The 16,346-nt window shown below is 44.8% G+C and overlaps 1 protein-coding gene across 8 annotated transcripts in view; it reads right to left on the bottom strand.

The window, feature by feature from the left end:
• sema4d (sema domain, immunoglobulin domain (Ig), transmembrane domain (TM) and short cytoplasmic domain, (semaphorin) 4D) overlaps positions 1–15,190 on the bottom strand; it is a 41,355-nt gene extending 26,165 nt beyond the window's left edge. For 4 of the 8 annotated variants that reach the window (XM_076757743.1, XM_076757745.1, XM_076757742.1 and 1 more), the window contains exons 1-2: positions 9,215–9,358; positions 5,121–5,237 (exon numbers count right to left, since the gene is read on the bottom strand). In XM_076757743.1, the coding sequence (XP_076613858.1) occupies positions 5,121–5,158 (38 nt within the window). In that variant the 5' untranslated portion in view covers positions 5,159–5,237; positions 9,215–9,358. Of the gene's footprint in view, positions 1–5,120; positions 5,238–6,202; positions 6,274–9,214; positions 9,430–15,072 lie in introns of those variants that run through there. The other 4 variants (XM_076757740.1, XM_076757738.1, XM_076757739.1 and 1 more) reach the window with 4 other exon arrangements.
• Between the last annotated feature and the right edge of the window lie 1,156 nt (positions 15,191–16,346).

Raw genomic sequence — 16,346 nt, 5'->3', positions numbered from 1 at the left:
TCAAGTATTCAAGTTTTGGCTGACCGTGAATAATGGCATTTAATTTCAGATCAGTTTCAAGGTTGCCATCAGTTTCCCAGAGCCGCAGAGGACGGTAATTGGCTTTGATCAAGGTCACGAGCCATGCCTGACAGCAGTGTGCAGCCACTTTAAAGATGTAATCTTTAAGGTTTTAGTCCTGGTTGGTTTGACAGCACCTGTGGTTACTGGTGGAAATGGCAAACGCTCTTTAATATGACAGGTCACATAAATCTGGGGGCGGTAAAACAAACTGTGGCTGCAACATCTGTGATCTGATGTTATGCTGCACATGTCATGAGTGTCCAGACAGCAGGGAACAGTGACAGGAGCTGAGAAGTTGGAGGTGTGCAGCCTGTTGCCCGCAAGCTCTTCATCCAGCAGCTCATTGTGGCTCCTTGTTCCATTACTCCCTGCAATATTTCAAACTAATCCACTGTCAAAAAAAAAGGCCAAAAACGACCGTCGTCTCCTTTATAGACATATTTTTGATGAATGACCGCTGTCGTGCTAATCTCACTGACAAACATTACATTTCCTCTGACTACCTTATATTAAATGTCAATTTTGTGTTAAATGCTTTTAATGTGAAGCTGCAGCAGTAGGAAATGATCAGTTTGCATTGGCAGTAACTTGATACTGCATTTTTTTCTGGGAACGTCGCCACAGACGCCCACAACGCTGCAAATGCAAGAGTTTTCATATGCTTTCATCAGCGGGCCACAGACTCAATCAGCATTGTGTTATCTCATTCTGTGACAGATTGCGACTTAACGGACATTTATTCAAATGATAATCTTCAATCTGATTACTTTAAGACAGCGCAGTCCTTCAATATGCGCAATGTATTATCCTGTGTTTTTCCATCTTCCTCCAGATTCTCACTCTTCTGTCAGTTCTTCAAAAAAAAAAAAAAACACGTACGCAAGCAGGCACAAATACACGACGCGACGAGTCCCTGCCTCTCGCCCTCCTCTGACAGCATCAATGGAGCGCTGGGAGAAGATGACAGTTGGGCAAGATTGATGAGCCGTAGGCCAAAGGGTGCATCCCCCTCGACATCCTTAGGAAGCACTTTGACTTGGCTTCCCTCGGCTCCCACAAAACCCTGTGACAGCTGATACAGACTTTTTACCATGCGCCCACGAATCCAAATGACACCACGTCTTAATGTCTCCATTCACTGCGTCCCGAGAGGGTGTCGAGTCTGGGTGCGGACCCACGGTGCCCCAAACCACGCCCTCGGTGACACAGTGGTCCGGAGAGGGCGCAGAGAGGAAGTGGAGATGTCACGGGTCTGAGTTTTTTAATTGATGAGTGGACTTGAATGAGGACTGACCTTTTAAAGACTCTTCAAGCCAGAACAAATTTATTAATAGGCTCTACTTCAGAAACCCGGCCTATTGCAAACATACTGACAGGATGGGCTATTGAGCTCACTCCAATGTGACATCTGAGTTTCCCCCGGGCTGATAAAAAGTCCCAGCCGGAGCTTTGGTCAGAATCTCATGACCACCACAACTCCAATTCTCTTTGTACCCTCTGTCTTACAGTGCTGGTGAATCTATTTTTCTGTATCAGGAAGCCTCCCGATGAAATGTCAGTTGCAACCTAATCCATCAGTCAGTCTTTATTTAGCCACAGGTCCAGGAACTGTCGGCTTTTGGCTTTTTATTTTCTTAGAAGTTTAGTCTCGCCTCATAAATGGGGTGAATGTCCAAGAGCCCCTTTTGGACCGTAGGTGTCCATTCATTGAAGACTCAGCAGTGCTTTGAGCTAAACTGCTGCCACCAGCAAGCTAGCATTTCCACAGTGACAATGCTAACATGCTGACGCTGAGCAGGTGTAATGTTTACCATGTTTCAGCATGTCAGTATTATTATCGCATGGTGATGCAGCTCAGAGCAAAGGCCACTTAGAAAACAGTTGCATTCAGGTGCTCGTTGGAGAGCTGGAAAAATGCAATAATCAATCTACAAACTGCAGATTGGACAAGAAAAGAGCGCGTCTGTTAAACACGTGCTCACAACCAATTCTTGTATTCAAGGTGCAACTTCTGATCAAACATTTGGGACTTAAGCAGGTTTCTGACGAGCGTACACGTCTCAGCTTTGAGTAAGTGACAGTTAGAAAAGCTCTTAACAAGCTTCTGGTCTTGTTTCCCCTGAGGCTGACATGAATACACACGCATGTGGGACTTTGACTGATACAGATACACAAAGCAAACAGATACACAGCAGGCTGGGAAAGGCCTCTCATCTATATGACAGGGTGGTCATTCCAGTAAAAGCCCCCACCACACAAACACACACACACAAGCTCATTCTCATCTGTGCAGTCACCCTTACTGTCCATCTATAAACATCCCAAGTCTCTGACAGGGCTGTCAGCGTGCACCAACCACAGGTGGGGGAGGGAGGGAAGACGAGAGAGACAGAGGAAGAGAAAGAAAACCGGGTTTGCTATGAGAGAGGATATTCGAGCATGCAAATGCATACAGCGGTAGAGGAGAGAAGACAAAGAAGAACGAGGAGATATGAGTAGGAGGAGGATGGAAGCATGCTTAAAGAAACATGAACGTTTGGTTTGAGGGCTTCAGGAACAAAACATTCTTCCATCTTGCTTTTGTGTTTTTCCCTAAAAGAACGGACGCGCCCATTTGAAGGTGCAATTCACAGCTGAGAGTTTTACACTTACAGACTCAAAATAACACTTTTTTTTTTTTATTGTCAGGTGACACATTCTCTCTGCGTTCAGGGCATTGTCTTCGTGTCCTATTTTCAGATATGATGCAATACAGCGAACCCTGCTGCAAATCATTTCGAAAGCGAAAACTAGGTGAAATTCCTGTTCATTCAAATCCTGGTTGGAGGGCGCATGGACTCTGTACTTTTGCACACACACTCACGCACGCACGCACGCACGCGCGCGCGCACGCGCACACACACACACACACACACACACACACACACACACACACACACACACAAAAAGCAGTGTGTTGAAGAGGATTATGCAGGCTTGAATTTCAACAGAAAGAATCCCCGTCTACAAGCACTACGGTGCAAATCTGGCTTTAGAAACTTTCCTCATCCCAGAGCATCCTGGTACAATAACAGGAGGCTGAACTTAAAATCCTGCAATTGAAACATGTTCATTTTTGAGGAGGCGAGAGCGCATTTGCTGCAACATCTGCATGGAAAACACAGACGCAAAGATCTTGTACTACACGCATGCAAAGATTGTGAACTTGAGGATTAGATGCACTTTGCTGGAAAATGATGTGTCTGCAGGCTAGCGTGTATCTGGGAATACCAACTGGAATGCACATATCTGAAGGAATGTCCACTGATGTCCCGCTATGTGTAAATGTTTGCTCACGGAGGAAAAAAAAGGAGGGTTTTTGTGTGTGTTTGTGTGTGCTGGAGAGAAAATAAGTGGCCGTCTTCTTCTGCCTTTGTATGAATCTTAAGTAGTCCCATGTTGAGGGGGGCTTTGTTCGCCGTCACTGTCGGGGGGCACGTCCTCCAACTTCTCCCCTCACTTCCTTTCGGCGTTAACATTTATCATTCTTCCCCGACGAACAATCATCCGACAACACGGACTAGCATCTAGCGCACAATAAAGTTACCACCCTCCCCCCTTTTGCCCCTTTCTGGTTGCTGGGATACCTTTCATCCAATGGGACAGCTTGTCAACAACATCATCACTTACTTAGAAACTCCCAACCTTCACTTGACTTGGCTTTCATCTGGTCCAGCAGAGCCTTATAAAAAAAAAAAAAAAAATACTGCTGCATCTTGTTTTCAAAATAAAGGTTTCCAAGAACTTATTTTTCATGTTTTTCCTTCATGTTGCATCCAAAACACTTAAACACTCCAAGCCTGCATGTCTGGCTCTGCAAAAAATTGCAATGCATCCTTATGGGAACAGTTGAAATGGAGCAACCTTCTAATTTGCAAGATATATTCCCCTTTGGGGAAATATAGCATTATCCAGCGCTACCAACCAGCTTGATGCATGATATTTTATGGTGACATTAAAGCATGCTGGCGTTAGCCAGGGGAGCTACCCTGAGGCCTGGTTCATAGAAAGACTGAGTGACTCATGAGACCTCCCCCCTTCTCTCTCTCTTGCTCTCAAAAGGGTCAACAGGTGCATTAGCAATAAGTACACTGAATCACATCAGCCTCATTTCATCTACCAACACCACCCTGGGTGCTTTCTGCATGCATGCATATAAACCTCTGCCTGCACAAGCATCCATGATCACAATGATTCATCATTCTAAAAACAATTTCATTGCAGGTCACACTTCGTTTTTTTTTGTTTTTTTAAACTGCCCCTTTCATTTTCTGTAACTCAAGCACATAATAGGCCTGGCCTTGTTTGGCCTTCACCGTGTTTTGCGCCTATCCCTTTCAGCTGACTGGCCTGCACCACTTATTCCGCTTATTATGAATGCTGACAGCAGATTATTTTGCTTACTGCACCCAAATTCTCCAACCTCTATAGATAAAAATCCAACAAACGGCGGACCGAGAGACAAAGGCAAAGTTGACAAAAGAGACAAAAAGAGAAAAGAGATAGGGAGCAGAGAGGACAGGTCCAAAACCAAAAGGGGGAAGGGAAAAGATGAAGAAGGAGCCACAAAAAAAAAGAAAAAAGGGGAAGAATACAAACAAGGAGCGAAAGGAAGAGGTAGTGCAGCAAAGGCTCAAATCCTTTAAACGTGTTTTGTCAGGGAAATAAAGACCAACTAACAGCAGCAGCAGCAACATACCAGCACAGTGAACGAGGATGCAAATCAGCCCTGATGCAAATGTTACACGTCTTCAGGGGCAAAACAGACTGTCTTTATCCCAACGCGCCCCCCCCACCACCCCCCCACCAACACAACACGCTTCTCTCTGTGCTATCAGAACCCCCCAGACTCTCCTCCAGTCCTGCACTGAAACACACTCACACACACACTTCCAGGAGAGAAGTGCCATCACAAGAGACAACATCATCTTCTTACTTCACAGTAAACAAAGGCCAGAGTACAGTAGGCTCTTCACACAAACACACACAAACACACTTTGGAGAGAGAAACCACTTACTTGTCTGTCATGGCGTCGGCGAGCGAATACTGATTCATTAAAACTTCTTTTCACTTGTCTTCACACAGTTGGAAATGGTTGAGGGAGAGGCCTGAGGGCTACTGTCACAACACCAGTCTGCGAGGGAGGGGGGGGGAAAGCAGCGTTAGTTTCATGCGGATCATTCGTTCACACCTACGGAAGGTCGACAAGGTAATTTTAATGGCTCCTGGACTTTAACAAGGCTGCGACTGATTTTCATTATCAATTGTTTTGTCTATAAAATGTCCGAAATTGTCACAGCACAAGCCAATGTGTTCAAAAAGCTTGTTTTATTTGTCTAAAATGCAAAGATATTCCATTTACTACCATAAATGACAAAGAAAAAACATCAAATCTTCACATCTGAGGCGCAAGAACCAGGAAATGTTTGAGAAATGGCTAAAAGAATTACTGAAATGTGTAATTACAGTTCCAAACACTCCCACACAGAAACATCAAGGCAGGCTGATAAACACTGATAATTAAGAGCACAACATACTGTGAGTCGCATATTATTAACATACATATAACAGTCTTTGTAATGGTGATTTATCATTAATCGTGTACATTATTTTCTTCCACGACGCGCATGTAGGCCAATTAGCTCGACGATTCAACGCTCACTGATGACAAAGGTCTGAGCAGATCGCTTCTATCGTGGCGGCTCCTGCACCACGTCAATCAGCGAGGACAAAGAAATCCACCCAACAGGTCGTCGCCCAGGCTGGGACTGCACAGCTAACTTTGCAGACATGCTTCACTATCTCACAATTAGCCTGGCAAACGCCCGGTCTCTCCAACTTTCTGGGGGATACTGTTACCATAGTTACCCAGGCAGCCAACCAGCCAGCCAGCTAGCATAAATAGAGGCACCGAGGAATCCTCCTGGTATCAGACAGTATGAATCCAGTCACAGACGAGGAATGCATTGTGTGACTGAAGAGCAATGATGACAATTTTGGATCAGTGCAGCCGATTGTCGCTCAGCGTCACATTTGCATACAAAAGATAAAAAAAAATCCAAATTACAAAGATGGCGTGACTTTTCCATAAAAACAAACCTCTCATATTTGGGAATTTGCACATAAATCAGCAGATGTTCACCGGCAGCATTCTGATTTTTAAACTTTAATGAGGCGACGAGACGAGGCGCATCTCGTGTCCCCGCTGCCTGATGAGCAACCTCCAAAACCTGGCATTAGCTCTTCAGCTTATCTGCATTTAAAAGATTACGATAGCAGCACATTAGATTCATAGATTATACCCCCTTATGTGTTAACACAGTGGAATAACACAGATTGTGGCCTGCCAGAGAGGGATTTAGGTTCTATAAGCAGATAAATGTTAGATACAAATTCACAGACAGTAAAGTACACATAATAGACCTGAAGCAGAAAAGGAAAGCTTTTAAAATCATATGTTTTACCTCAAATACATGTCTACTCCAGTTAATAATCCAACACTGATTACCCAAAGAGGACTTAATGGTTTTATCCTTGTCAGCTACAGCTGGAGGGAGACAGAGGAGTGGAGGTAGGGACTCTCAACCCCACCCAATCCTATCAGCCCTAAACCCAGATATGCAGCAGCAGCCTCGGAGCCAGCCAGCAGCAGCGAGGGGACCACGGCTCAGCAGGCTGATGTGCCTCCTTTTCCCTGCTTTTCTTTCACCTTTCCCAGAGCCCATCACCCCCAAACTCGACCTGATGAGCAAGTGCATTTGTTTACCAGTCAGTCTGTCTCTTTCATTTTCCCGTCTAAAAGCAGCTCACTGGACTTCAGTCCGACTGTCTGTCTGCGGCGCAGAAACAAGCATTAGCCGTATACACCCAAGTGATCTCCTGTAATCACTTTAGTGCCATTTCCTCTGGTCTCTCAGCGACTTTGTTTCTGGAAAATATTTTCGAAAGGAGAAAAACTCCAAATTTGAGTGAATGAGTGAGGGTGATGGCGCAGGGTTATCTGCCAATTTCTCAATTTCAAAAGGGGCCACTGTACACCAGAACGCAATGGATCAAATGTCACAGCCTCGCTCTCCAGAAGCACAACGTGTATATTTCCAAATGACGTTTCCTTGCTGCATTCTTGAAATATGCAAGAGTCTATGCTTTTGCACAATGTGGTATGAGAGCTTCATGTGAAAAACGTCCCATGCTCGCTGTTGAGATGATGTATGTAGTTTTCCTGCAGAGCCAGGAGTTCCTTACCCGAAACCCCAAATTAAACTCCTGCCTTCTCACGCAGACAATGATACAGCGCCTGGACGCTGGCGTTCGACACACTACTGAATGCAGTGAAGGAGAAGGAGCAGTCGAACTGTGCTGCAAGAAATTAGCAGCTGGTGGTTTCCAAAAGGTCACGTGAATGATAGCAGATGGTGGTTTGCACCGGTGCACAGCGGAGATAGAGACCTACTCAGAGCCGGATGAACAGTGCTCTTTGAAGTGGAGCGATAGCACTTGAAAAGACATGTCAGCTAGCTTTGATCTACCTGAGCCCAGCACTCACAAACAATCAAACCAAGCATCTTTTCCCAAGTGTTTCAATGCCCAGTTAAGGAGAGCAATGTGTGGCATGATGAAGGAAGCTGTCCAAGCTGGGAGGGCAATGCCACACGTTCTTCACAGACTCCTGACAACAGCCAGCCACCTGAAGACAAACGCTCTCCCGGGGCAGACACAGTGCGTTGGTATTGGTCTTGTATTTGTTTTAATCGGCCTTTCTGCACAGTCACACTCGCCGCTCTGTTCTGAAGCGAAGTTCAGTCTCAAGACTACAGTTTAAGCCACAATATGTGAAGTTCCACTGCAGGAATATTAAAACAGGTTAGAACTGATCCGCTCACGGCAGCCATGAGAGAAATCGGACTGCGCAACTGCTGAACCTGCACGACAACTGACCAAAATACCAGTACAATATCCAGTACTGAAATCTATTTGATGGTGTGCAAGCTTTGAGACAATCACTCAAACGTCATGATCCTTCTCGAACTGTACTTCAAACTAGTGACAGACCGATTAATCGCTCCAATATCTGGCATTTTGAGCTAATCGGCATCGTTCAGTGTCTGCGCTCATGAGGACGATTTAGCAAAAAATATCTGCAGACACCTCAGAGACAACGCACATTTTTTATTTTCAAATATTTTTCTGTGTTCGAGTGAATAATACATTACTGTGAAATAAAGTTATTGTGGCCCAAAAACAAAGAGATGCTGCTGGATGCACCAACACTGTCTATCTCTTATTTATATATGCAAGTATAGGAATTCTCATTCTCTTTCAGGAAGAAGATGCTGCTGTCTGCAGATAAATGCTGCTGCTAAAGGCACTAAAACTTTATCTGACATTCACGTGTTTGTGTGATTACCTGTGGACATTCATTTAGCTGACACATTTTTTTTATTTAAAACAATCTACTAAAACGATCTACTTAAGCAAACAGTGACAATGCAGATAACATTAGTGTTAAATAAATACTTAAGTACAACAATTGTGTCTCACCTGTTATTTTTACTAAGTTTTTATATTTTATCAGATGCAAAAAAAAAAAAAAAAAAAAAACTACGACATGATATCAGCACCAAATATCAGCCATTATCCGCCCTGTTCTCCAAATATGGGCATCGGTCATTGACAAACCTGTATCTGTCGACCATCACTTCAAACCACGACCAGTCTGGCCGAAATTCAGCTCTACAATGAGTCAGAGCGAATTGGCCAAATCTGTAAATTGACTGCCAGCTTCACTGTAAACAAAAATGAAAATCCTAAAAATCTTGCCCTCCTTTACACATTTCAAATCTTAGCCCAAACAGCCTAATCCCAGTGAACTGTGTGGGTATTTCCTCAAAGGCACAGCAGAGTCCCACTCACTGCATCATTAAAACACTGAATTATTCACCTCCCAGATGAGGTTTGGGTAAAAATAGCATGCACCGTACCAGTGGCTGCACTGCACAAGGTAAACATAAACACATATCTGCTTGCCACGACAGAGGGAGAAGGTATTGACATTGTGAGACGGCAGCAGTCAACACACTTCACGCGAGCCGTGTGCGACGTGAATCTTACCATAATCTGAGTGGGAAGATCCTGCAGGTTGAGAGAGAAGAGCGCTGACAGAGAGGCTCCTCCAGCCTGGCTCAGTCACACTGTTATTACTGGGGAAGTCACCACTGATTTACAAGACAGATGCAAAATAGAATAAAAAAAAACTGATCATCCAGCACGGCTAGTCAGTCACCTCCTCCCTTCCCTGCTCCCCAGTCATGCTCCTTCTCTCTCACACTCCCTCCTTTGGTCTCCCTCTGCCTCTCTCTCTCTCCCTCTATCTTGCACGATAAACACTTCTAAAAAAAAAAAGAAAAAGAAAAAGCACAAGAGGCTGCAAAGGGTGGAGAGACGGTGCTTCTCTTAAAGGTCTGTTTCACTTTAACGCATGTCAGTGACGGACTGTCTCCATCTGAGGGTCTAACGAAACGCCCGGCGTTGCCTTTCCCCCGTCAAACGCTGCACGCCAGCGGAGAGCGACAGCGCAGAGATCGCGCCTCTGGAAAGCATCAATGCACACAATTGCTGAGGAGGGGGAGGGGGAAGTTGGGGTGGCGGGTGAGGGGAGGGAAGCAGGGGGAGGGGGTTGAGGTTAGGATAGTGTGTATGTGTGTCTGTGGGAGTGTGTCTATTGTTGTGGGGACGTTTTTTTTTCCTCTCCTTTAAGGAGTGAATGGGGTCTGCAGGTCCAGCTGCTGCCCTCTCTCAGCACTGTATTTAGCCCTGTGCGATGGACACTCAGTAGCCACTTTATTAGGTACGCCTAGCTAAAACTAATGCACCCTAATGCAGCAGTCCGGCAATAAATCGTCCCATCATGAAGTTTATAATGTTTAGCTTTTGTTGAAGCCATTTTACAGGGGTGTATAAATAACTGCTGGTTATTTTGGAGCCTGTAGTTTGTGGTGCTGTTAAATTATGTTGCATCATACTGAGAGATGTTTCAAATTATCATGTTCCAACCCATTTATATCAGCGAGGGCACAGAAAATAATCGAAACGCCTCTCTGTAAACACTGAAACAACACTTCTCAAAAACAGCTTCAAGAAAACTGAGTGTTACAACCTCGATGGTTCATTGCAGGACTGCTGCATTAGTTTTACCTCGCTGTACCTAATAAACTGGCAACACACACACACAGACACGCAGGCTACCTGTAAAGACAGTTTGTAGCCTCAGGCAACAGATCGCTGATGTTGGGACTATTTCTCGCTATGCAAACACCAAACAAAGTGAGCGGCAACAAGCTGACAGACTGATTAAAATCTGCTGAGAGCAAATGAACTTTGTCATGCGACATCTTCCGAATGCAAAACTTTCACCGATTAAAACAAATTCTGCCGAGCATTTAGCCGCTGAACCGCTTCACTGCAGATGAAAGTTGCACAAAGACAGAGAGCTCTCCCTCCGTTCAGCTGTGTCACACAGTGATATCCTCCACAGTAACAGAATGTACTGTATGTAGGCGAGCTCCCCGCTCCATTCCCTTCCAGCTCCCTGCTCTCAGCAACACAACGCTGGGAACCTTTTCAAAACATCACGTAAGCTGTCAATAGCACTGCAGCAATGCATCAGTAAGCTTCCTGCACTCTCAGCAAAAATCACTCATAGCTGTGGGTGTAGCATCTTGGGAAATCTTCACAGATTTCCTGTACAGTTTTTATGAATGCAATTACTGCCAGTGCTTTCAAACAAACAAATGGCTGCTTTGCTGCGGATGCTAACACTAGAAAAACTTTTGGCCGATGAAAAGCGCTAAAACAACTTAGCCTTGAAGGGTGCGGACTGTTCTTCACCTTCATTCTTATCTAACATGCCAAACAACAAAAAGCAGGAAACCAAGCTTAGCGTCCAGTGTTTACGGATTCAAAACCACCGTTCAATCACGAGACAATTTTGCCGAGACGTCTCTGGAATGCAGCGATGCATTATGCATGGCTGGTAACACACCAGCACACACATAAAGTGCCTGCACATGCCACTGTCTGCCGCTGATATGGAGCCAGATGCTTCTCGCTTTGCCAATAGGAAATTATTCCAGCCCGAGGGGTGCTGGGGTACTTGGGTGTGGCTGGGGAGGTTTGTGTTTGTGCATTTCAAAAGGAGGTGGGGGTTGCCCCAGATGTCTGCTGCACAGAGCCAGCACAGCACACCTCAACATCAGAGCCCCGCAGACTGGCCCCTGACCCCTGCCCTTTAACTCCTGCAGGACCAAAACAATGAAGCCGCTGCAAGTCGTACATCAAACTCGCCGACCTTGTTTCCTAAAACTGTGACATCCAATAGGCTCGTACGAAAAGGTCGCCATCGTTGTCATGTCTCATCTCTCAGCATGCAGCGCGTATGATTTTAAAGTAGGAGGGTCTTGTTTGCTGACTCAGCTGCCAGAAGATTCCTGATAATTAGATTGCTAATGAGCAGGAGGGAGCAGTATGTGTCTGTGTCAAAGACGTAGCACCTTTTACAGTGACCTCCACAGCAGGAGGTGGAGTCCTTCAGCCCACATCCATTTGCAGGTATTGCAGCCTTTCCTACCACAGGAGCTGGCTGACGCCCAAACCCAGCAGAGGGGAGGGGTAGAAAGCCCCTGAAGTCTCATGAATGGTCACCCTCAAACCCATTAACAGTTCATTCAATCACCTGACAGCCGCTCGCTGCAGGCATGTGAGGAAACGTGACGTCTCTTAAAGCGGGGTCTCCTTTGAGGTGGTCGAACGACTGCATTTGGATTTGAGGAGCGACACACAAACACAGCGTGTGTGCTTAATGTGAGCTCCTAGACGCAACTCTGGATACGCTCCAGCAAGAACCAATTTCCAACCTTTTACAAGAGAGAGATTTGACAAGCGGCCAGGGCCGGTGCTGAAACCCAAACAAGGCATCCAAGTAAATAACCCCTGTCATCCAAAACAAGTGCCATTTCTGCACAAAGTTCAAGTTTAAAACAAAGCTCTCTTTCAGCCACGCAGGTCCTGACTGAATTCTCCCTTCCCACCCATTTTAAATTGATTATTGTAAAAAAAAAAAAAAAAAAAACTGGAATCGAAAGACGGGCTTGTGTGTTTATGTGTCGTTATCATTCACAAGCAAGAGCGTCCTGTGTAATTTCATTTAGCACATGCGAATCCTGTGCTTCCAATGAATGTGGGAAAAAAGAGCAACTTAAAGACAGTTCAGCCTCTATACCAACACATTTCAAACAAATCAGACACGTACACACACACACATGTTAAAAATAGACTAATTGGCTTTCTTAAAATAGGAAAATTACATGTGTGCAAAGACTTCCTCCCATAAAAAGCAGATACAGCAAAATAACAAATCTCCCATATTTAACCTTCTGTCTGATGGCAACTCCTGACAAAACCTGCAAGAGGCAATAACAAGCTTACAACATAAACAGAACCTGTGACCTGAGGGAAAGTCAGACTGACTGACAGAAAATGCCTGAGCAGCTCAGCAGCACGCAGCCACTGGTTTAATGATTTGTCTGGTGCTGGTGAATGATCGCACAGCAATATCCTGTTCTGGCTAGTTCTCCGGGCCCCCCTGAGGGTCTGGCTGACATGTTTCTGGCTTGCCCGGGTGCCACTGAAGCGCCAGCCAGCCTATCATATTGACAAGATCCGGGCGACTGCCCTCATGCCTGATATGACCCAACCGAGGACCTGTGGAATCAAACTCGATGAGGCAGAAGAATTACTTATTGAGGCCGCGAGGGAAGGGATGTCACAGCCAATGCAGTTTGGTGAAACGCTGAGCAAAGAGGAAGGAGAGGCGGGGGTGGTTAATGTCGCTAACGAAGCTGCGGAAAACAGATTTAGAAAACACAACAGCTGCATTTAGGGACAAACTAAAAAGCTGGCATGGTCCAAAATTCCACAGTGCTTATGCAATGTAAAGTAAGCCTGTATATTATGTGAGGGGCGTTGCTTTGCTCTTAGGTGAAGGGCATTCATTCATGCATGCATTTCCTATGAGCCTATATGACATAAAGAGCATGTGGGAAAGAAAACTCTGCAATCGTCTTCACATAAATTCAACTTAAAACCCCAAAAAATTCAGTTTACTACAGTGGAGGACAAGGAAAAGCTGCAAGTCCTCACACGAGAGGCTGAAACCATAAACCATTTGGCATTTTACCTTGAAAAATTACTTTAACAATTAATCATTACAGAGTTGAAAGATTATTTAATCACTGAGTCATTTTCCAAAGAAAACCGATGGTTTCAGCTTCTTGGATGATGGTTTTGGACTTTGGATGAACATTTGAAGTTGTCAATTTGGACTAGCAGATAACAGAAATAATCATTAGCTGCAGTCTTACAAACTTGTGGAATTTTGCATGAAAAATCACTTAAACAATTAATGGTTGTGGAGCTGAAACAATTAGCCAATTAAAGGATTTTTTTGTGTGCAAAAATGCACTGAATCGAGCTTAAATGTAAATATTTCCTGGTCTTCTATGATTGCATATTGAATATCTTTGGGCTCTGAACTGTTGTTTGGACAAAAATAAACAACATGAAGCCATTTGCAAAATTATGACGACCAATTTTCTCCTTTTTCTAACATTTTATGGACCAAATTGGCAGATAGATCAATGATGAAAATAACAGCTAGCTGCAAACCCAGTCCAGTTTACTTTAATGGTTATATTCCAAGCAGCTGACCCACAGTCCAAAACCCCAAAATATTCAGTTTACTATGATAGAAGACAGCTGACACGCTGGAATCACTCCACAGCTGACATTCACTGCTTCAAAATAGGTGCAGATTCATTTTCCCTCAATCAACTGATCAATGAATCGTTTCAGCTCTGATCTGAAGCCATACACGGAAGAACTGGGGCTCCTGAGGGCCCCTGTCTCTCCCTCAGCAGCTCAAAAGCCTGAGCTTGATTTGAGGGTTTGAGGCGGCCAAGGGAAGGCGCACAGTGATGATGGTGTCCTTTGAATTATACTGCAAAGAGCCAAGAGGAGTCCCACACAGACTTCAGTCAGCCAGGCCAGAGGGCAAACGCTGAGACGAGACAGCAGCTCCATAACTTCTTATTACTCCCTTCGGTCCGCACATCTTCCCAGCAGATAAGACGACGACGCAGATGAGACGTGCATGCAGGTGAAAGGTTTACGAGCATCCGCTGATGAGGCCCAGCTGCAGCGGACTGTCCTCCTTTTTTAGGCGCAAGAGCTCCAAAAAAACACCTTGTGAGACAGAACAGTGCACGCTGGCAGCCGGATGCTCCAACCAGTCTTCATATAAACTGTGGTTACGTGGATGTGCGTCCCAGTGCTGTCAATAAAAGTCTTTTGTTATTGCGGTGAAAGAGCACCCTTGATTTATGCATGCCAACGGTAGAGACCCCCCGAGTGACCTCTGGGTGCCAGAATGGCATTTTGAAAGTGCAAGGGGAGTTTAATCTTTAAAAAGATTTGTGTGAGCACGGCTGGCGGACGCGTAATCTTATATTTACGAGTTATTTTGCGCTTCAAGGACAGCTGACAGCGACTGCGTGGACTCTTCTGTGCGACAAGTCGCCCGCTAACATCTTATTTATTCATGTTTTTTTGCGCAAGTTCGGCTTTGAAACGTCGCGGTGAAGTAATTTAGAACTTTTACGCGCAGTCAACAGGCGAAAGAGCGCAAAAAAGGGAATATTAACGCCGTATTTCTGCCTTATTTCGCGCCTCAGTGGAGGTTTCATCGGGCTGCAGAGCAACAAGTGCAGCTGAGCCCGAAGTCCGCGACAGCACGCATGAATATGACCAGCAGGGCACAGGCTGAAATGAGTGAATTTGAAGTAGAAATAAAGTCCAGACGGAACTTTCAGCGGCTTCAGCTCTGCGCCGACGGGAAGCCGGATGGCGCAACTCACCGTGGAGAAGTTTTCCTCTTTGTCCCGGTGTGCTCGGAGATGAGCGTCGGTGCAGCAGCAGCAGCGTGACAAAGTTTGGCGTGTCGCTCCCTCTCAGCGCAGCATGGCGGCCGACTGCATTCAAACCTCTCCGGGCTGTGATATCAACAGACAGGGGGGAGGGTGCAGGGTGCAGGGGGAGGAGGAGGAGGAGGAGGAGGAGGAGGTGGTGGTGGTGGTGAGAGACCTAGAGGTGGAAGAAGTACTCAGAACTTTTCCTGCAGTAGAAATACTCTGTTACAGGTAAAAGTCCTGCATTCAGAATTTCACTGAAGTCTAAAAGGAGAAGTATCAAAACGAAGTTTAAGTACCAAAAGTGAAAATACTGCAATGTCAGATTAATGTGTTAATTTATTAGATTAGATTCTAAATGCATTCACGTGTTCATCACTTCAGTGCTGCTGCTGGTTAAGATGGATAAGTGTTTAAAGTTTGTTTTACTCATACAAAACGTGGTCACACTATGAAACATAATGCATCATTATTATTATTTAAGTTTTTGAAGTAGTTAAAATTAGCTTTATCTCCTCCAGCTACAACATTTAAGAGCATTAATGCACCTTTGGGAATGATATAATAATACTATATCTATGAATATAACACTCTAGAAATGGCCATTCTGCTATGCTTTTACCATTTCAAAGTTTGAATGCATGACTTTCATCTGTAATGTAGTATTTCTATATTGTGGTTTTGCCACTTTTACCCCAATAAAGGCCCCAAATACTTCTTCCACCGCTGCTGAAGCCATGACAGACCACTGCTAAAGAGTAACTGCGATACACACACACACTATAATGCAATGTGGTGTTTTATTTGTCTTGTTCTCAGTGACTTTCCTTTGCATGTCACATAGGGCTGTGGCCAGGATTAGAAAAAGAAATCCCCCAAATTGTTGACTAGTTTTGTTTTCCGCATATTTAAAAAAGACACAAATATTTCTCATTTTACTTTTCATATAACTGCTCAGGATCTGGGGAAGAAAATTGAATATATTTTATGTAATATACTTTTGTTTGTCAAAAGCCGTCACATTTTATGTAGTTCTAGTTTAACAGAATATCAAATCAGCCTCAAACAACACGTGCAGTCATATAATGTTAACTTCTTGTTGTGTCATTAAATCCTACAGATTTCCAGAAGCATGTCAGAGGACATGACCTCAGAGTCCTCTGTGGCAGCGAGCTACAGCTCCAGCGAAGAGTCAGTTACCTTAAACCTTTAGCTGAGGGGAC

The sequence above is a fragment of the Chaetodon auriga genome, chromosome 19, assembly GCF_051107435.1.
Source record: "Chaetodon auriga isolate fChaAug3 chromosome 19, fChaAug3.hap1, whole genome shotgun sequence".
NCBI lineage: Eukaryota > Metazoa > Chordata > Actinopteri > Chaetodontiformes > Chaetodontidae > Chaetodon > Chaetodon auriga.
Note: the sequence above shows the minus strand (reverse complement) of the source record. Positions and strands in the feature narration are given on the sequence as shown.